This window comes from Zingiber officinale, chromosome 7B (assembly GCF_018446385.1).
Source record: "Zingiber officinale cultivar Zhangliang chromosome 7B, Zo_v1.1, whole genome shotgun sequence".
In the NCBI taxonomy this organism is placed as follows: domain Eukaryota; kingdom Viridiplantae; phylum Streptophyta; class Magnoliopsida; order Zingiberales; family Zingiberaceae; genus Zingiber; species Zingiber officinale.
Window position 1 is genome coordinate 90,224,586 of NC_055999.1, and position 21,193 is coordinate 90,245,778.

The 21,193-nt window shown below is 38.5% G+C and overlaps 1 protein-coding gene across 2 annotated transcripts in view; it reads right to left on the reverse strand.

The window, feature by feature from the left end:
- Window positions 1–2,516: 2,516 nt before the first annotated feature.
- Window positions 2,517–21,193, reverse strand: part of LOC122006232 — a 137,621-nt gene continuing 118,944 nt past the window's right edge. For both annotated transcript variants that reach the window (XM_042561656.1, XM_042561655.1), the window contains exons 38-42: window positions 9,293–9,358; window positions 8,968–9,156; window positions 8,777–8,887; window positions 3,300–3,380; window positions 2,517–2,916 (exon numbers count right to left, since the gene is read on the reverse strand). In XM_042561656.1, the coding sequence (XP_042417590.1) occupies window positions 2,737–2,916; window positions 3,300–3,380; window positions 8,777–8,887; window positions 8,968–9,156; window positions 9,293–9,358 (627 nt within the window). In that variant the 3' untranslated portion in view covers window positions 2,517–2,736. The remainder of the gene's footprint in view (window positions 2,917–3,299; window positions 3,381–8,776; window positions 8,888–8,967; window positions 9,157–9,292; window positions 9,359–21,193) is intronic.

The window sequence follows — 21,193 nt, forward strand, 5'->3', positions numbered from 1 at the left end:
AGTCCCTGTGCCCTAGCGATTTTCCTCCCTCCCTATGCCCTAGCACCTATTCCTCCAAACGCTGTGCCCTAGCTCGCGGCAGAGACCCCCTCGCCCAGTCCCTGTGCCCTAGCGATTTTCCTCCCTCCAACATGGGCAAAGCTATCCACACTAGGAAATAAACCAATGGCCAAGTTGATTATGATAACAATCATGAGAGTCAACAGAGCTGCAATCTGCAAAAGAGGAGATGCATTTTATCAGAATAAACATGCTGAGCTAAAATTTTTCGCGATTCGAAGACGAAAAACAGTAGGTTCACCCGATTCGAGTAGATAATCCAATTTGTAATGAGCTCTGAAAGCATTGATCCAAGAAGCCCAAATAAAGCTCCTGAAGCACCCACAGCATTGACCCGTTCTGTGGGAGCGGGAGGGAGGGAGGGAGGGAGCGGGAGGGAGGTCGCAGGTGACGAGGGAGGCAACGGGGCTAGGGCTTCGGCGCTGGAGCGAAGCCGCTTCGACGCTGGAGGCTAGGGCGTTTGGCTTTTGGGCATTGGCTTCTGGGAGTTGGAGAGGGCTTCAGAGGGAGGCCGCAGGCGACGAGGGCTTTGGCTGCGAAGGAGACGACGCTGGGAGGAGGCGACGCTGGAGAAAGAAATCGCGAGGCTAGGGTGTTAGAGCGTGGCACGTGTTTGGCACGTGAGGGAGTTTTATATCAATTGTGTGGTCCAGGGGCAGACCAAGGATTTTGGGACTAGAAGATCCGGACCTCCATTGACGAGGCTTGAGTCAAAAGCTGACACTGCTCAGCTCGGCGAAAAGGTCTCCGTATTGAACAAGTACTCATGATGTAGATTAAGAGAAATTAAACCAACAAGATTACACATTGGCAATCATACAAAAATAACAAACACAAATAATTACCATTTACCAATGAAGATGTTATGTGCAGTGGTGGATCCAGGAATTCAAATATGGAGAGGATAGATCAAGATAAACAAGGGGCGGTATCTTCCATTTCCACCGGTGGAACTCCATAATACTAAGGGATCCACCGCCGGTAAAGGGGGGCGACCGCTGATGCTGCCCCCCCCCCCCCCCCCCCTACACTGGATCCGCCCCTGGTTATGTGAGAAGGAAAGGGTTACGAGCAACTAAGAGCATGTCATGCCAACATACGATGAAGAATTTGGTCTTTGGAAAAGAAGAATGGACTCTTGGTTCAAGACTGACTTTGGAATGGTTCCCATCAAGTGGAAGTTTGAGGTCTTGGATACTAAAAAGGCTCAAGACAATGAGAAAATAGTTGAAGAGGGGCAAGAAAATTCAGAACTCCACAAGCTCAGAAAGAGAAGCTTCATGGTGGACCCAAGTCCCTCTTCACTGGACTAGTTAAGTGTCGCGCCATCCCCAAACCGGGTACTTATTGAGGTAGCTTTTTTTATGTATGGAGAGAAAAAAAAATTAATTCTAATTGGGAGTTGCCTAACCATCCACGAGAATCTAGGGGTGAGCATTCGATTAATTCGATCCATAAATTAACCGAATTAATCGAAAATCGATTTAGTGTTTGTTAACTAAATCAAATCAAAATTTTACTAAAACTGAATTAATCGAATTAATTATTTCAGTTAATACCGAATTAACTAAATTTGTTTAAAATAACAATAAAAAAAATTTATACAAAATTAATATTAAATTAACCGAATACTCACCCTTACGAAAATCTGGGTATTTATTTGCTATAGATAAACCATCTAGGGTGACAAAGACTAGGAAGACATTTGAACCTAAAAGACTTACTAGAGATGGAAGCACTAGTAAGAGATTTGTGAGCTCAAGGCTAACTAAATCAAATCAAAATTTCACTAAAACTGAATTAATCGAATTAGTTATTTCAGTTAATACCGAATTAACTAAATTTGTTTAAAATAACAATAAAAAAAATTATACAAAATTAATATTAAATTAACCGAATTAACCGAATACTCACCCCTACGAGAATCTGGGTATTCATTTGATATAGATAAACCATCTAGGGTGACAAAGACTAGGAAGACATTTGGACCTAAAAGGCTTACTAGAGATGGAAGCACTAGTAAGAGATTTGTGAGCTCAATTGGGACCCACCCATGATGTTTGAATCCCGAGAAAGGAATGCCTTGGATGATAAAAGGGCTCATAGGGTGTGCCAATGGATTTGAGGATGAGTAGGTAATTTCATCTGAGGAAATTTTTTCATCGGGGGTCAATTTCCTGCATAGGAGCATATGAGATATGTTCAAGAGGCATAAAATGATCTAAGAACGTTGAGCAAACACAAATGGAGAGCCTCCAAAATATGTGACTACATTATGCAAGTGTACGACTTTGTCAGAACCAAGAGCAATAACCATGTTTTTCAAACACAAATGGAGAGCCTCCAAAATATGTCACTACATTATGCACGTGTACGACCTTATTGTTCTTATTTGTTCATACTATGCACCAAAAAAATTGGGCATTTATCACAGCCAAGCAGAATGTGCACTCCAATTTTGGAGAATTATGTTGAATTATAAATGTATAGATCGTAAGCAAATGAACGAAAACACCTGTCTAACACAGTCACATGGAAAGTTATCCCAAATATGTCGAAATATTGTGCCATGCTGAAGAACATGACTTCGAGCGGCTGCATCCATGTAAGAATCCTGAAGTAATGGGCTACAAATCAAAATTCATAAATGGAGAATAATGATATTTGTTGCTACTCCTATGCTTTTCCAGCGGAACCAAAGAGGTGCATTTTCTCAGCAACCACAGCTTTCATTGCTTCCTTGGTTGATGCCATTAGATGAACCAAATCTTTATGAGGCTTCTCCAAAGACTCCAAGTAAGCATTCCGAACTTCTGTATTAACATTGAACTTCCTCACGCCAAGAGCTATGCACTCCTGTTCAAACAAATTAGATTTGAGATTAGTAATATTTGGTGTTAAGATTTTGGTATTTTCATTTGCTTGGAGTTACCTGGCTCATTATTTGGTGAAACTAAGGAGTACAACTACAGGGATAGAATCTCATCAGTAACCGTAATCCTGCTCTAGTTCATTTGAATCACTAATGAACTAGTCTGAATATATCTACTGTAGGTAAATCAAATTGGATTTCTGATTCACCAAGTCTTTTGATTGATACTATTTGGCATGTATCTACTTAATGGGCTCTTTTGAAGGCAAAATAAAAACTCTCATATGCGCATGCAATTTTTATTGTGCAAGAATAGAGACAGGTAAATGGTAAAAGTAAAATAACAGTATTAAATGATACTGTGTACCTTAACAAGATCACTAGGAAGTCCAGATGCGCCATGAAGAACTAGATGTACTCCTTTGTTCATAGTCAAAGCTCGAAGTTCCTAGCAAAAAAATTGAAGAATATATTTGTATGAATAGTGTAGAACATAAAAAAAACATATATCCTGTTAGTTTAGTAAGACAAATAATGTAGCTAAACACAAGCAACTCAGTTTTGGAACATCAAAGTGTAGGCTTACAATCATCAAGGAAAACCAACAGTGGCTAAAATTTCAGCAGCTCTTCTAGTTCAAAAACAACAAAGGTATTGAGTATATAGTACATACAGCATGGCAACGAAAGTACAGCAGGTTAATTAACAAGTTTGTGGTTCAGTTTGTCCATTCAGAAAGAGTGAAGAAAAAAGGATCAGACAAATATGTTTCATTTACCAAAGAACTTCGAAATTATTGAGGGGTTATCATCTCAAAAAATTGAAACCAGCCAGGTACAGCTTCATTCACTTCAAACTTGGTCCAAGGGGTATTCAACGTGAGATATCTTTTTCTTGTCAGTTCATAACACCTTGCAATAACCCACTACACGCCTTGTCTTGGGACTATCAAGCTCATTCCAATCAAAGTGAATTTTAAACCATAGTATATTGCTACTCACTATCTTTGTTTAGTGAAGAAGCAAGGACAACGTATTAGCCATGTTTATGGCCACAAACTTTTGATGTGAGGATTGTGAAACATGTGAACAAACTGTGGGAAATCAAGCAGTTTAACCATAGAACAATCAAGAAATTTGCATCTCAATCGGGTACTATTTCCAAGAATAATAATTTATACAGAATGACAATCTTGGACTCATTAATATAAAATGAGCAGGTCACGACTGTGATTCTACATAGCATATGCATTAAATTTCCAATTTCTATGCAGACTCATTAAGTACTTACATGAACAAATTAATAAATTTATCACATTTGGTACAAAGTTGTAAGAATGTATTTTATGCAGAATGATGCAATCTCTGACATTAATATAACATGAGAAACTCAACCATGATTCTACATAACATATTTATTGCCCCTGGGGCTATGGTGTAGTGGTAAGTGTTGGAACCCCAAGGTATTTTGATGTGAGCAAACAAGCTAAGTTAGGTCCTGCGTTTGTTTAACCCTTGTGTCTAAGTGTGCAGGAGCTTAGGAACACAGGAAGTCGAGCGGAAGACGCGGCTAGCGAGAAGGACGGCACGGGGAGAGAGCCGACGGGCTCGGTGCGTCCGAGGGATGAGGTGTCCGCGGAAGAGTACACCGGTGGACGAGAAGAGCGTGTGCGGCGCTCGAGGGACGAGAAACCGAGAAGGAAGGCTGCTCGAGGAGAAGGCCGGAACATGGGTTCGGGTGAGCCCTATTCCGGAAGGTCGAGATCACCCAAGCTAGCGGAGCCGGAGCGAACAGACCCGGACCAAGACGAGCCGAACTAAGACGAGTTGAATCGGAGCAGAGAGCCTGGACCAGAGTCAACTTTGTTGACTTAACAGGTCCGGGCGCCCGGATCAATTCTAGGCACCCGGACCTCCGGGCGCCCGGAACCATTCCGGGCGCCCGGGGGTTCATATTTGACCAGATCGAATCTGATCGCGAGCTGACCGTTGGGGGATAAAATTTATCCCCCCGGGGGCGCCCGGAACCCCTTCCAAGCGCCCGGACCAGTACTATAAATAAAGTACTGATCCGTACATTTGAAACAACGAACTTGTAATCAATTCTTTCTGTGCTTCCAATTCTGTTCTTTTCATTTGTGCTGTCAACGTTGTAAAGAGGCTACTCCGCCCAGAGGAGAATCAGATAGTGCGCTTACATTCCTTGGATTAGCAATCCCCTGATTGCAAACCAAGTAAAACTCTGGTGTCTATTCTTCTTTACTTAGTCTCTTTTATTTATTTATTACAAGTGTTAATTATATAGTTGAAATCCGAGAAAGGTTCGAGTTTTATTTTGTAGGGCAATTCACCCCTCTCCTCTTGCCGGCCTCCAAAGGGACCTACAAGTGGTATAAGAGCAAGGCGCTTCAGGAGGACTAACCGCCAATCGAAGCAACAAAGATGGCCGGACCAAGCATTGTTCCACCAAAATTCGAGGGGAACTTCGCAGACTGGAAGCGTCGTATGGAGGTATTCCTAAAAACAGATTTTGAAATTCGGTTTATTATGAAATATGATTTTGTAGCTCCAATAGATAAAGATGGAAAAGAAAAAGAAGAGAGCGATTGGACAAAGAAGGAGCAGAATGAGTCGGTAGCAAACAGCCGTGCGGAACATCACCTGCTGAGCGTATTACCGCCTCAAGAGGTCAACCGCATCGGAAACTATTTATCTGCTAAAGAACTTTGGGAGAAGTTCTTGGAACTCCACGAAGGCACGTCCGAAGCAAAGCTCGCTAGAAGGGACATCCTCCGCAACAAACTGATGAACATTCGTCTGGAGAAAGGTGAAAAAGTAGCCGGTCTACATACAAAGGTAAAAGAACTAGTTACTAGTCTCGAAAACCTTGGTGAAACGGTAACAAGCCGGGACACTATACGCTACGCGCTCAACGCGTTTCCAAGAACTCCGGAGTGGACATCAATCGTCGATGCTTATTACATCTCAAAAGACCTGGAGGTAAGTACTTTAGAAGAGTTGTTTTCTACCCTTGAATTACACGAAACTAAATATGCAGAGATATCAAAGGACACAACCCAGACTATAACGCTGAACGCAACCAACAAGGATGAACCTGAGTCAGACTCCGAAGACGATCAAGAAGCATACATGGTAAGAAACTTTAAAAAGTTTTTTAGATCTAATAAATTTAAAATGCAGAATAAAAAGAATCAAAAAGGTAGAAGAAAGGTACGGTGCTACCAGTGTCAGAAGGAGGGACACCTAAGGGAAGACTGCCCAGAACTCAAGAAGGTCAAAATGAAAACACCCAAGAAATACAACCTAAAAGCAACTTGGGACGACACTTCTTCATCCGAATCAGAAGCTCAAAAATATGCTGGGATAGCACTGATGGCAAGCTACGAAGGAAAAAGTACATCAGAACCCAGCATCGATGAAGGGGGAGCGACCTCAGATGGAAGTAGCGAAGCAGGGGGAGATTCAGGCTTTAAGTCTGATATGGTAAGTGAGGTATGCCTCTTACCCCCTGATGAACTTTACTCTGGTATTAAGGCAATGACTAAATCCATGTATAAATTAAAAAATAAAAATGTTAAATTAGAAAATGAAATTTTAGAAACAAAGAGAATTTTGGCAAAATCATGTCTTATAGAGGATTTTGAAAAATTGAAAATTGAAAATGAAAAGCTAAAAGAAGAAATAGAACGATTGAAAAAATCTAATGGTTCAAATATTTCTACTTTTAGAAATTATAGAGGTTTAAATTGGTATTATAGATTTCATCAAAGTCAAATTAGAAATATATCAAAAATCTATATACCTAGGAAATACTTGGTTAATCCTGTAGGTAGGAACCTCTACTGGGTTCCAAAAACCTGTTTAACTTAAAATTAAAGTCAGACTTAGCATTTTCAGCAAGGAAATTAAACAACTAATTTCTTTATGAGGCTTTGTCTAAGGAAGTGGTTGTTGCTCCAATAACCAAGAAGGCCTAGTGCCTCGCCACGACCTGGAAGCCAAGTATCGAAATGAAAAGTTTAATTGACTAAACTGAAAAAACATTAATTTAAATTATTTAATGCTTTAAAAGAGTTATTCAATTTGTGTTAGAAAATAGGTAAAATTTTAAACTTGACTTAGAAATTTTTTTTATTATCTTAGAAATTTTTATGAAAATTGACTTAGAAATTTTTTTTTATGAAAGTTATCTTAGAATTTTCTTATAATATTGCCTTATAATTTTTCTTAAAGTTAACTTAGAATTGTTTCTTATGAATATTAACTTAGAATTTTTTTTCTGAAAAATGTTTTACTTAAATTTTTCTCCAACGAAAAATTCCATAGACATTTTTAAATATTTTACACTCAAAATTTTTGTTTGAATTTACCTTAGACTTGTTTATAACCCCAATTTTTATGTGATCAAAGGGGGAGAAGTATGTTAAGTCTAGGGGGAGGTTAGATAATTTTTTATTTGAAAAATACTTGGACTTATTTGAATATAAATTTTTTTTGCATATGTTTACCCTAACTTAACTTGGGGTTGCTCACATCAAAAAGGGGGAGATTGTTGGAACCCCAAGGTGTTTTGATGTGAGCAAACAAGCTAAGTTAGGTCCTGCGTTTGTTTAACCCTTGTGTCTAAGTGTGCAGGAGGTTAGGAACACAGGAAGTCGAGCGGAAGACGCGGCTAGCGAGAAGGACGACACGGGGAGAGAGCCGACGAGCTCGGTGCGTCCGAGGGACGAGGTGTCCGCGGAAGAGTACACCGGTGGACGAGAAGAGCGTGAACGGCGCTCGAGGGACGAGAAACCGGGAAGGAAGGCTGCTCGAGGAGAAGGCCGGAACATGGGTTCGGGTGAGCCCTATTCCGGAAGGTCGAGATCACCCAAGCTAGCAGAGCCGGAGCGAACAGACCCAGACCAAGACGAGCCGAATTGAGACAAGTTGAATCGGAGCAGAGAGCCTGGACCAGAGTCAACTTTGTTGACTTAACAGGTCCGGGCGCCCGGATCAATTCCAGGCGCCCGGACCTCCGGGCGCCCGGAACCATTCCGGGCGCCCGGGGGTTCATATTTGACCAGATCGAATCTGATCGCGAGCTGACCGTTGGGGGATAAAATTTATCCCCCCGGGGCGCCCGGAACCCCTTCCAGGCGCCCGGACCAGTACTATAAATAAAGTACTGATCCGTACATTTGAAACAACGAACTTGTAATCAATTCTTTCTGTGCTTCCAATTATGTTCTTTTCATTTGTGCTGTCAACGTTGTAAAGAGGCTACTCCGCCCAGAGGAGAATCAGATAGTGCGCTTACATTCCTTGTATTAGCAATCCCCTGATTGCAAATCAAGTAAAACTCTGGTGTCTATTCTTCTTTACTTAGTCTCTTTTATTTATTTATTACAAGTGTTAATTATATAGTTGAAATCCGAGAAAGGTTCGAGTTTTATTTTGTAGGGCAATTCACCCCTACCCTCTTGTCGGCCTCCAAAGGGACCTACAGCAAGGACGCTCAGTTGTCTTCCAGGCACCCACAGTTTGATTCCTAGCAATGGCGTATTTGTAGGGATTTTTCCTCAAAATAAGACTTGCAACTAAGGGATGCTGGGCTTTTGGGCCGCCCGCTGCAAGTGCTTTCCGATTTATCCGCCGGTGGGAAACTTCCGTAGAGCCGGGCCAGTCACCCGAGACTCGACGCTACCCAGCCTGGTTAATCATTTTTTTTACATAACATATTTATGCATGATTTTTCAATTTCCATTCAGAATCATTAAGTATTTCAAATTGGCAATTGATGTATGACTGCATATAGTGCTAAAAAGATCAATTAATATGTTACCTTTAGTAACTGAAGCCGAAGATTTGGACCACTAGAAGGGTATTTCCCATGCACATTACCAATGCACACTGCTAAAGCATCGATTCCTGTCTTATCAATAAATTCTTCTGCCTGAAATGGAAACACCAAAAATAAAAATGATTTTCAGTATGATAGACGTGGATGAGCTAAATCCTGCAGAGGTTACATGCCTGCTTAGCTTCCGTAAGTCTAGCTTCATAGTCTTCAACTGTCATGTCATCTTCCGTGCCTGACAACCGACCAAGTTCAGCTTCAACAAGAATGCCTTTATCATGTACCAATGTCGATATGAATTTTGTGTACGAGATATTCTCTTCAAATGGGAGATGTGAACCATCAACCATCACTGAATTGAATCCCTAAAAGATCCATAACAGATAATTGGAATTTTGGCAACAGATATTAGTTCACTTTAGGAAACAGATTTTAATTAACATTCCAAGTGCATGACACAGCCATATATCAGATGGACTGAGAATATTCATTGATACCTACCAAATCGAGAGCTTCAAGTACCTCAACTTTTGAATTCCCATGATCGAAGTGAACACTAATTGGCACCTGCCACAATACATAGTGATGTCAATGATATTCTCTTAATTAAGAAGAGAAACAATTTCCAAAATAAAAAAAGACATTAATAATTCTATGATACCAACAAAAAGTAATTAGTGCAAGATGACGTACAATATTAAGTCCATTAATAACTGGAAGTAAAACTTTCTATACATGATCCAGAAAAGATTGGCTAACATAGCATGAGTGACTTAACAATGGCAGAAGAAACAAGTATCCAAAAGTTAAGTTTCTGTCAACTTGCAAATCTAGTTATAGTATAGTGATCCTAAGACCTCAATAGGTGATAAACGGAAGATGAAGTTGTTACTGAGATGTGAATCAGTGTTGAATACGACTCTTTCTTAAAAATTTATATGTGATCAATAAGAATGTTCCACCAAATCTAAGTGTTGGAATGTGATATAGTACGACGGGAATAGACAAAAGGGTCCAAGAATCAAAGAGTACAGAAATAGAAAACTAATGACTAAATGTAGTTAATCTTTTATTCTGTCAACTTGCACTTTGCATCAGACTTGGTTCATTGCTTGTATCTTTTTGAATTTAAACAAGGAATATGTTGAGATTAAAGGGAAAATATTCCTTGTTAGAACCCTAGGTAGTTTCCCTCTACCTCTATATGTATTATGACAAATATGGAATATTACAAATAAATCCTCTATGCTTGCACATTTACACATGAACCTCTTGCCTATAACACTCCTCTCAAGTTGGTTCCAATTCATTGTAAAAAAACACTTTGTTCAAATATGTTCAACTTTATGTTCTCTTAAAGATTTGGTCAACAAATTTGCTAACTAATATTTAGCATGATGTTCTAACTTTCTAATAATCAATATCTATATGTTTTATCCCCTTATGAAGGACAAGATTCCAAATGTATGCATCACAACTAGATGATTACAATAAAGCTCCATTAGCTCAGTAGGAGTACATCCTAGCTTAGGTATCAAATTTTTAAGTCATGAGAGCTCACATGCTGATACGGCCATGATTCTATATTTTGCTTTTGCACTTGACCTTATTGTAATTGTGTGCATTTTACCCTTCCGAAAAATAAAGTTACCTCCTAAGAAAACACGATAACTAGATGTAGAATGTCTATTTGGAGGAGAATATGCTAATTTGCATAAGAGCAACACATGACCTAAATATAACCTCAATCAAGAAATAACATACCTTTTGTTGAAGTACTTTTCAAGCAATATAGAATCCTCTTAGCTACTACCTATTGACATGGGCTCTCTAGTAACTAATCTCAAATAGTTATTTTTCTTATAATCCTTTTAGCCTTTTGTACTTTTCTAAATCAACATGCAGCCTCCCATGTTTAGGTATTAATTTAACATTTGGATCCATACGAGTTTCTACAGGTCTCTAGCATGCTTAACTCCAAGCATATCCAACACATACTTACATTGTGAGATATTAATAACTTATTTGGATGAGCAATTCATATACCAAGGAAGTACTGAAGGTAATCCAAATATTTGTTCTAGAAATGCTGATGAAGATAATCATTTAATTTCAAAACTAAAATGGAGTCATCACTAGTGATGAAAAGTTTTTAGCTTACACACCAGACCAACCTTCCTATATGAGCAACAAACCTCGAAGGTTAACCTCAAGGCAAAACTAACTCAACTAAAGGGCCAGTTGAGGGGGCTGAATAAGAAGCACTTTGAGCACATCTCGGAGAAAGCTCGTTGGGCAAAGGAAAGTTTGGAGACAACCCAGCATGTCATTCTCTTAGGTGGGGAGCTACCAGCTGGCTATGGGGACTTGAGGAAGTAGCCACATTACTTGGGGAAGCAGAAAAACTATTCTATTAACAAAGAGGGAAGAATGTGTACCTCAGAAATTCTGACCGGTGCACTAGATTTTTTCATGATCTAGTCAAGAGGAACAACAAAAGGAATGTTATTGTCATGCTCACTAAACAAACAAACAGGGGAACAAACAACAAGTTTAGGGGAGGTGGCTGAAGAATTTGTGGGGTATTTCGATGAACTGCTGGGTCAAAAGGTGCAATGTATAGATATGGACTGCTTGCAACTGCCTAAACAGTGGCTAAATAGCACCCAGGCAGCAAATATTGTTAGGCCAAGTCATGGTGGAGGAAATCAGAGCTGCTCATTTTGATATTGGAGAAGATAAGGCCCCATGCCGGATGGGAATGGAATTTTTCACTTCATGGGAAACAGTTGAAGGGGAGCCTTGGCACAACGGTAAAGTTGTTGCTATGTGACCAAAACGGGGTCAAATCCTAGAAACAGTCTCTTGCAAAAAGCAGGATAAGGCTATGTACAATGGATCCTTCCCCGAGACCCCACATGGCGGGAGCTTCGTGCACCGGGCTGCCCTTTTTTTTTTTCATGGGAAACAGTTGGGCCGGATTTTATTGCTGCTGTTCTAGAATTTTTTCAGATCGATAAACTCCTCAAATATTGAAATCATACCTTGATTGCTTTGGTTCCTAAAGCAGATCACGCACTGGGAGTGGCGGACTATTGACCAATTTCCTACTGCAGTGTTTTCTACAAGTTAATCTCCAAAGTCTTGGCTGGGACCTTAGCTGCGATTATGGGCAGCTTGCTTGATCTAGCGCAAGTGGTGTTTGTGCAGGGGCGATCCATAGGAGACAACATCAGCTTAGGATAGGAACTACTAAGGAAATATGCCCGTAAAAGAATCTCTCCTAAATGTATGATCAAGGTAGACTTACGGAAGACATTTAACACGATGAATTGAGGTTTTCTAAAATGTAGATTTGCTACATTAATGACCCCCCTAGTACCGGCCCCACAGATATAGATGAAGGTAAATATAGGTACACAGACATTAGACGCATGTCGGATAAATCTCAGATCATCAGTTCTTAAGAATCGACCCCTGACCATTACATCAAAGATGTCATGCGCCCACCGTATGCGCTACGCCCTGGGGAATGAATTGAGGTTTTCTAGCATCCGCACTTGATGGTTTTGGTTTTCCTTAACAGTTTCAAAAGTGGATACATGAATGTGTTACAACAGTCTCATATTCTATAAGTATGGCGAGTTCATGGTTTCTTTAGCGAGTGGTGGGGCTTAAGGCAAGGTGATCCACTATCACCCCTATTATTTGAATTATGCCTTGAGGTTCTATCGAGGAGGTTGAAGGTGGTTTTTTCACTGCCTTCTTTTCACTTTCATCTCATGTGTAGAGATACCCAGATTACGCACCTAGCACGTGCAGATGACCTGCTGATTTTTGCTAGAGCAGATATTAATAGCGGACTGCTTGAAGGACTTTTGGGATGAAGCAAGGCTGAGAGCTAATCTTTTGAAGTGTAACACGTATATGGCAAGGGTGGATGACACAAAGGGCAAATCTACTTTAGATCACCAATTTTCAAGAGGGCACCTTTCCTTTTCGGTATTTGGGTATTCCTCTTGCTACAGAAAAGTTGTGAATTGCCAATTATGGACCTCTACTTGATGCAATAACGAAGAAGATAAATGCATGCCCCAAGCACACATTATCCTATACCGGGTGCTTAGAGCTTGTCAGATCAGTCCTACAAGGAGTTGAGTGTTATTGGCTTGCTATACTTTCCATACCTTGTGGAGTTATTGATATCTGATCTGACAAGGAGTTGAGTGTTATTGGCTTGCTATACTTTCCATACCTTGTGGAGTTATTGATAAGATATATGACATATGTCGAACATTTGTTTAGTCCTCAAAGCATCCGCCAATTTCCTGGGCCAAGATTTGTCTTTCTAAACAAGGAAGATATGAACTTCGGGATCTATAAGCATGGAATAATGCTCTACTTTGCATGACACTTTGGAACATCCAATGCAAGACGGATTCTTTATGGGTGCGATGGGTCCATCACCACTACATCAAAGGAGTTGATTTTTTTTAGCAATGACACTCAAAACCCTTGGACTCCCCATTGGCTAAGCAGCTTGTTGACATATGAGACTAAGTGGTTCAGGAGCTAACGGGCAAGCAACAATGAATATGAGGTTGCTGGAATAGTTTGGTGGGAGAAAAATAGGGCAACAAATGCGTACGATTTCTTTTGGCCAAAGGGGTCGATGACCTCTTGGGTATGGAGGCCAGGAATTCTGCCCAAACACCACTTTATTGTTTGGTTGCTTGTTCATGGAAAGCTAACGGCGAATAGACTTCCGTATATACCAGACAAAGGTTGTGCTTTGTGCCGCAAGTATGATGAGTCAAATGCACACATCTTTTTTTTGAGTGTTCCATTACCAGACTCCTATGGAACAAGGTAAGAAGATGACTAGACATTTGACATAAGGTCAGAACCATGGAGAGCCTACTGCAGGTATTCCAACAACAATATAGAGGCGACTGACGCATCATGAAACCGCGATACTTTGCTGTTTCGTGTATGATTTATCTTTTATGGGAATGTTGCAATAGATGTCGTTTTGAGAATGATGTACCTGATGTTGATAGGATGCCCCATAAACTACAAACACATGACTACCAATTTGTGGATCTCTATTGATAATATGTCATTTTGACAACCATATATATATTTACCTTTCCCCCCAAAAAAAACAAACCTCGAAGGTTTCTCTATATGAACCATGGTTTAAAATCTCAAGCCATGCCAAAATTTCGATCCAGGACTGAAACGATCTAGTTTTGGTACCGTATCGAACCGATATAATTTCAATATTTTTTAAATATAAAATATATTAATTAAAAATAAAAAATTTAATATACATATATAAAGTCTAATTAAATTATCTCAATATAGCTAGGAGTTGATTAAAATTATTAACCTAAGTTATGTAATTAAACCTAAGTTAAAAAACCTTACCCCTCCACGTTGCCAGTGACCACTAGCCCACGTGAAGAGTCTAGCTATGTCGACTCATCGTCAGGTCCGCAGGACTCGTTCGAACTCATCGTTGGGCCCGCGCGACTAGTTTGAACTCATCATCGGGCCCACGCGACGCATCCGAACTCATTGTTAGGCTCGCGCAATGCGTACAGACTCATTGTCAGGCCCATGCGACACATCCAGACGCGTCACAGCGCGTTGGCACCAGAGGCATGCTTGTGTCAGTGCCGAGCCACGGGTGGAACGGAATGTTTTGCTTGTATTGGGTGAAACAACTTGAGATTTAAACTATGAAATAACCAAGGAGCCAACAAAAAACAACTAATGACTGAAAGAGGCGAACTATAGCAATCTTGGCCGCTAGAGAATGTATAAAGGTAATCAACATTATAAATTTGTGTACCCTTTGCCATAAGGTAGGCTTTAATTAACAATACCATCTGGTGAGCACTTAACAAAGAAAACCTATTTGCAACTCATGGTGAACTTCCTTGAATGAAGAGACATAAAAATACCTAGTGTCTTTGGAAATGAGAGCATTTATCTTGTTAATCATAGCTTGTTACTACCATGGATCTAAAAGTGTCTTCAAACCTGGGAACTATAAGGGTAAAGAGGAGGCAAATTATTAGGTGGCACTTAATGAACACCTTTACAAGACACAATGGGAATGTCAAAGTTAGATGAAGGGTGTAAGACGGCGACTCTAGAGGGGGTGCTTGAGTGTCTCCATAGTGCAACAATCAAAGGTACAGTTGCAAGGGGTGCCTCAAGTAGTGGATCACAAGTGGGTGACTAAGGTAGTGGATCAATAACATAAGAAGTGGTCGGTGAATAGAGGGTGGTGGAAGGCTTATAGGTGGAAATGGAAAAGACAATCAGGTAGGAATAGAAATTCAGATAGAATAGTGTAGAGGGAAAGAAAGAAGTGGACTTGAAGACGGTACCATCCTGATTCCTGAGACAAAGGTCTGATGTATATTAGGAGAGTAACATAGATAACCTTTATGTAGATGACTATAACCATCTACAATGCAATTGATGGAAAGTGGAGACAACTTATCACAAGGACACCAGGTGAACCAAGCAAGTCCACCAAAGATCTATAGTGAAAGACAATATATAGCATCTTAAGTAAAGAGAATATTAAAGCAAATTTTCGAGTGTAAAATGAAGGATGATACATGGTTGATGTGATAACTTGTAGTGAGAATAACAACACTCTAGAAAGAATAAGGGACCTACAACTTAGAGTCCAGGTATTTGAATATGATGTTGATTCTTGCATTTTGCTACACTTCTTTGGAAGTGTATAGGGACATGCCATAATAAAAACTATTGAAAAGAGTGCAACATAAAAAGAGGAAAGGATAGAAACAACTGAGGCCTATCTTTCCTAGAAAACACCATGTTGTTTGAGAATAATCATTTGTAAAGGTAACAAAATATATAAACTAAGGGGACGTTTGGTACATGGATTTGAGAATGGGGAATTGGATTCATTCCCAAACTTTGTGTTTTGTTGATGGGAATGAAATCAAGATTTTGAAATGAAACCTAAAAACATGGGTATTGATAAAACCCACCTTCCCACTTGGGTTTTGATGGGAATGGGAATAACAATTAAGTTTTGGACAAAAATACCCTTAATATATTTGTTAAATTTTTCTTTCATATCACTTTCTCTCTTTGTTCTCTTTCATCATACTTTCTCTCTCCTCATTTTCTCATCACACTTTATGAGACTCATATCTAATTTTTTTTTTATTTTCCTCTAAGGGTAAAAAAGAAAATTTAGGTTTATTCCGATAGTCATGCTCACAACTAACCAAATATTATTTTTAAGAATGATATCCATGCTCATACCCATTTTCATTCCACAATACTATGATTCTCATTCCCATTCTAATTTCTATAAGTGAGCCAAACACCACCTAAAAGTATAACTAACTTGACTTCGACTCAAACTATCTCTATGAACTAGAGAAAAGGGTCCAAAAGCATATTTATAAACACTAAAAGGGGACCTAATATGCTTACCTAACTACATGATTCAAATTCAAGAGTTTGAAGATTGGAAATTATACGCTTCAAATTTAGGGAGTGAGGAATGACCAAAACAACACTGAATTTGAAGGGGAGATGGTGAAGCCAAGAGAGACATAGATAATGGAGGCATATCCAGCAAGAACAACCCAAGAGACTCATGCCCTAATTCAAATACCCTACCTGTCCTAGAATACTAAAATATATTAGTCATATCAAAGGTTACAAAAATTCAATGATTTATTAAGTTTCTTGATAGACAATAAATTTATTAGAAACACAACAATATAAATACATAACGAATGTCATAAAGGAAAATGAACAAAAGGTGTCACACGGGCAACCAATAGTACGTTGATGTGACCAGCTAGGAAGAAGCACTAACAATGATTTAGAGCAGGAGAAGACTTGAGTACTCCTTTGTTGGAACAATGATGGGACTGGACTTTATTGACGAGAAAATATCTCGTTGAATGAGAACAGAAATAGATACCAAAAGGGGCTTTGAAATGCCCAAGTAATCCATCAGCACGATCTTGTTCTTATTGTTGGTCTCCTAGAGACATTGATATTTGAGGAATGTAATGTTGGTGCAATCGGCCTCTAGGTTTCGATGTTTGACAATATACCAATGTCGGGTCGGTTGACTAAAAGTTAATCCAAACAGGATGTGATGTTTGGAAGAGAGAAATCTAGTCAAGACTAGATGACTAATAAGAGTAAGTCCTAACCGAAGGTTAGGCAGGTGAGAAGTCTACTAAGTGACTAATCCTAATTGAAGGTTAGACAAGGGTAAGTCCAAGAGGTTAGGCAGGTGAGAAGTCTACTAGTGACTAGTCCTAATTGAAAGTTAGGCAAGTCGAAGTCCTGGTGAGTGAAGTCAAGCCCTAGTGAGTGAAACTAGGTGGTGGAAGTCCTAGTGAGTGAAGCCAGATCCTAGTGAGTAAAGCTAAGTGGTGGAAGTCCTGGTGAGTAAAGTCAGGCAATGGAAGTTCTAGTAAGTGAAACTAGGCAACCCTAGGGGGAGGTAACCCTAGGTAATGAGAAGTTTTGGAGGAGTAAACTCCGTATGACCAACTGGTTTCTGTCAACCACGTACGGTCGACTGGACCAGCGAATTCTTAATACTGCTAACACTGTTTTACTTTATGATTTTATATCTATTGTACTAATTCAGTATTGCAGGTAAGTCTTAGTGGATTAGATTGATTAGACACTAAGCAGGACCAGATAAATCCTAATAGGTCTGGAGGACCAGATATTTGGTAGATAAGTGGAAGTAAGCACTGGAGGAGAAATCTAATAAGAACACATTCCCCGTTGAGGGACAGTAGGCGCTAGTCAACTTAGATCCATTTTAAAAGTCTAAGTTGAGACCATGATTAGATTTTAGTCTCGATAAAGATAGGATCTAATTCATAAATTTATTTTATTCATGTACTAACTGTTTTACAGGTATCTTTGGTATTTGGGATAACATGTTTTGCATAAGCTAAAATGCAAGTTAGCCTAGGATGAACAGTGTTTGAGGCACCTCTGAGCTGCAGGGAGGCGCCTTGGAGCTGAATGGAGGTGCCCTGAATAGGGCGAAGGCACCCTCGCAGGGATAAAGTTTGAAGATAAGGTTTTGCTGCAAGAAGGCTCCTCGGAGGCGCCTCGGAGCACTTTGGGGGTGCCTCAGAGCTGATAGAGGCGCCCTCGTATGGATAAAGACCACAGTCTTCAAATTAGATAAGCGCCATTGGATGTGCCCTGAAGATATGGAGACACCTCCAACACTGTTTAAAAGGAGGTTTGCAGTAGCATTTAGAATACACATCTTTTACACAATTCCTTGATTGTCCGGCTGCTCCGACCTCTTATTACTGTTGTACTGTGACACTGCTACACCCGACTACTGCAAACGGACCAACTCCAACACCCGAGCTAATCAATTATCTGTTTTCATGTTGGTATCATTTTCTTAAGTCATTTAAAAATTCCTATATAAAGGAAGTGTAGGTTGTTACACTTCTTGCTTATTCATTCATTATTTGATTACGATTGATTAATGAATTATTCATTGGAAAGGTCCAAAGGACCCATGTCTTGGAGTAGAAGTCGTCGAAGGCTCCGAATCAAGTAAAACCACACGTGTTTTGTTTTTATTCTTTCTTACTTAATTGTATTTCTCTTCGCAGTCAGTTTTAAAAAGCCCAAAAAAACAAGTTTTAAAATTCATGTGATTCACTTCCTCTCACGTACCTATGATCCTACATATAGAAGGCTCTTAGCAAGGCCAATTGGAGTAAAAATAGGTTAAATTTATGACTATGGAAGGCCAAATAAGAATGGACTGAAACACCAATACTTTGGCCTTAAAATAAACTTTTGGGTTCAATAGGAAAATTGGGTTCTTCCAAGGATTAACCTAGAGATCCATCTAAGGATGGAATCTTGACTAGATCTGCTGAAGCAGATTGGGTGATGGAATAGCGGATATAGGAGCCGCACTAAGCTTCACTAATGGAGAAAATCTACAATAGTGGCTATGGAAATGGTTAAGAACATGATGCTGCTTGGTTCTTGTGATTTGGGAATCAAGTTGAGAGAGAAGACAACAAAGAGCCGAGTAGATACGAACACGAATACGAATGCAAGCGAAGCAAACATCAATGAAAATGTGAAGAGACTAACAAGACTCATGTGAATGCCAGCGTTACTCAATGAGGCAACATGATGCACAAAATAGACGAGAAGAGACATGCAACCAAAGAAGATGAGTGCACAAAGAAGAATGTAGGATAGATGCCCATAAAATGATGCATGTGAACATAAGATCCAAGATAAGCATAGGAGATGAATCTGATAGCATGTTGAGATTAGGGGGAAATATTCCTAATTAAAAGGAATCTTTAGAAGCCCTACAAAAAGATATATATGCATTTATAATCCTTACAACTCTTTAGAAGACTATGAGGTGCATTAGCATATTTTTATAATAATCATTAAACTTGTTTATAGTATCAACATATGTCTCTCTTCTACAAAATTATCAATTTGGTCTATAGTAGGCAAAAGGACCAAATCAATAGTCTAACGAGTTTTAACTTAAAAAAATACTATAAACGGATGCATACATGTAGATTTGTAGATGTCTTGCTAGAATCGTTATCAGCGATTTTACATTTATTTTTACCTTTTTCTTTTGAGTCCCTAAGATAGTGTGATAGTTGTAGATTTGAACCATAGTGAAAAGAAGGATAGTCGAGAACCGAGCACTCTTTGGGAGGCTCAAGTAAAGGAATCTTTAGAAGGTTCAAAAGAATGCCATCAAAGCACTCTTGAAATGCTTTAAGTGAAAGATTATTAGAACCTTTACAAGGTTCATGTAATGGATCCTTAGGGGCTCATTAGAAGGCTTAACTTGAGGATTGTTAAAGGTCTCTTGAAAATATTCAAGTAAAATATTGTGAGAGGATATTTAAGCGACCCAATAAATTAGTGGTTTCCAAGGAAGATTCAACAAGGTTGTTAAGGGTTCTATAGGTGTTATGGTTAAAGGATCATCAATGTTGGGATAAAGGTTTTGATGACGCGTTAAGAGTGCGTTTGGTTCTGGGTTATCCTTGATAACCTAGGTTATCCATCCAAGGTTATCAACGAAAACCTTGTTTGGTTTAGGTAATCGATGATTCCTGAGTAATGTTCCATGCTCGATACGTCAGCAAAAGGGGCATGCAACCCGAAATCAAAAAACCTCGAAAAACTGAGGTTTTTCTTGATTCCGGGGTTAACGAAATTTTTTTACCCAAAATACCCTCGAATAAGATAAAAATGTAAAGAAAAAAATAAATAAAATAAAATAAAAAACTTTAAAAAAATAAAAAAACTTTAAAAAATAAAAAAAACATAAAAAAAAATTTAAAATAGAAAAAACATAAAAAAAATTAAAAAATAATAAAAAACATTAAAAATAGAAAAAAAAAACGTAGAATTTTTTAAAAAAAAAATTAAAAACGTAAAAAATAATTAAAAAAATTAAAAAATATATAAAAAATGGAAAATAGAAAAAATATATATAAAAAAATAAATAAATAAAACCTTAAAAAATTAAAAAATAAAAAAAAAAAATAAAAAAAGTTAAAAAACTTTAAAATTTTTTAACAAAATAAAAAAATAAAAAAATGAAAAGAAATAAAAAAAATAAAAAAATAAAAAAACACATAAAAATAAAGAAAAATGTGAAAAAGAAAAAACAAAAAAACGTAGAGTTTAAAAAATAATAATAATAATAACAATAATATATGGTTAGTTTTATAACTAAGGGTAATATAGTAAAATATTAAACTAAGTTATTTATTAAAACCTTGAAACAAACAAGTTTTTGTTGTAACCAAGGTTATACATGATAACTTGAACCAAATACACCCTAGGGTTTTTGATGAAAGATGGTTTTCATTGTACTCCCTTCCAACTAAGAGTTAGGGTTTTGAGGGTCTTTTGATTTTAAAAGAAAACAAATTGACAAGAGGCTCTTTAAGGGTTAAATATCAAGGGGCTTACCTAAGGCATTATTGGAGGTCTCTTTAAAAGTCTAAGTCAGAGGATTTTTCTCCGGTCAAGACATTAAGAGAGTTAATTGAAGTCAAACTATTGGGGACATCTCCTAAAATTTTGGTGTTATCAGGAGTCTTTTGAGGTTAAGTTATAAAATATATCTTTTTACAATTAAGTCATCAACAGATCAATCTAATTATTAGAAGCATCTTTTACCATTATCTCAATCAAGAATTTTTTTTAGGTTAGGTCTTGTACTTCAATTATGAAATTTCAATGAGGTGAAAGCTTTAGGTGTCTTTTTGGTCAGGTTGAATAATAATTATCCTGTAAAATTTCCCAAGACTAAGATTATTTTCAATA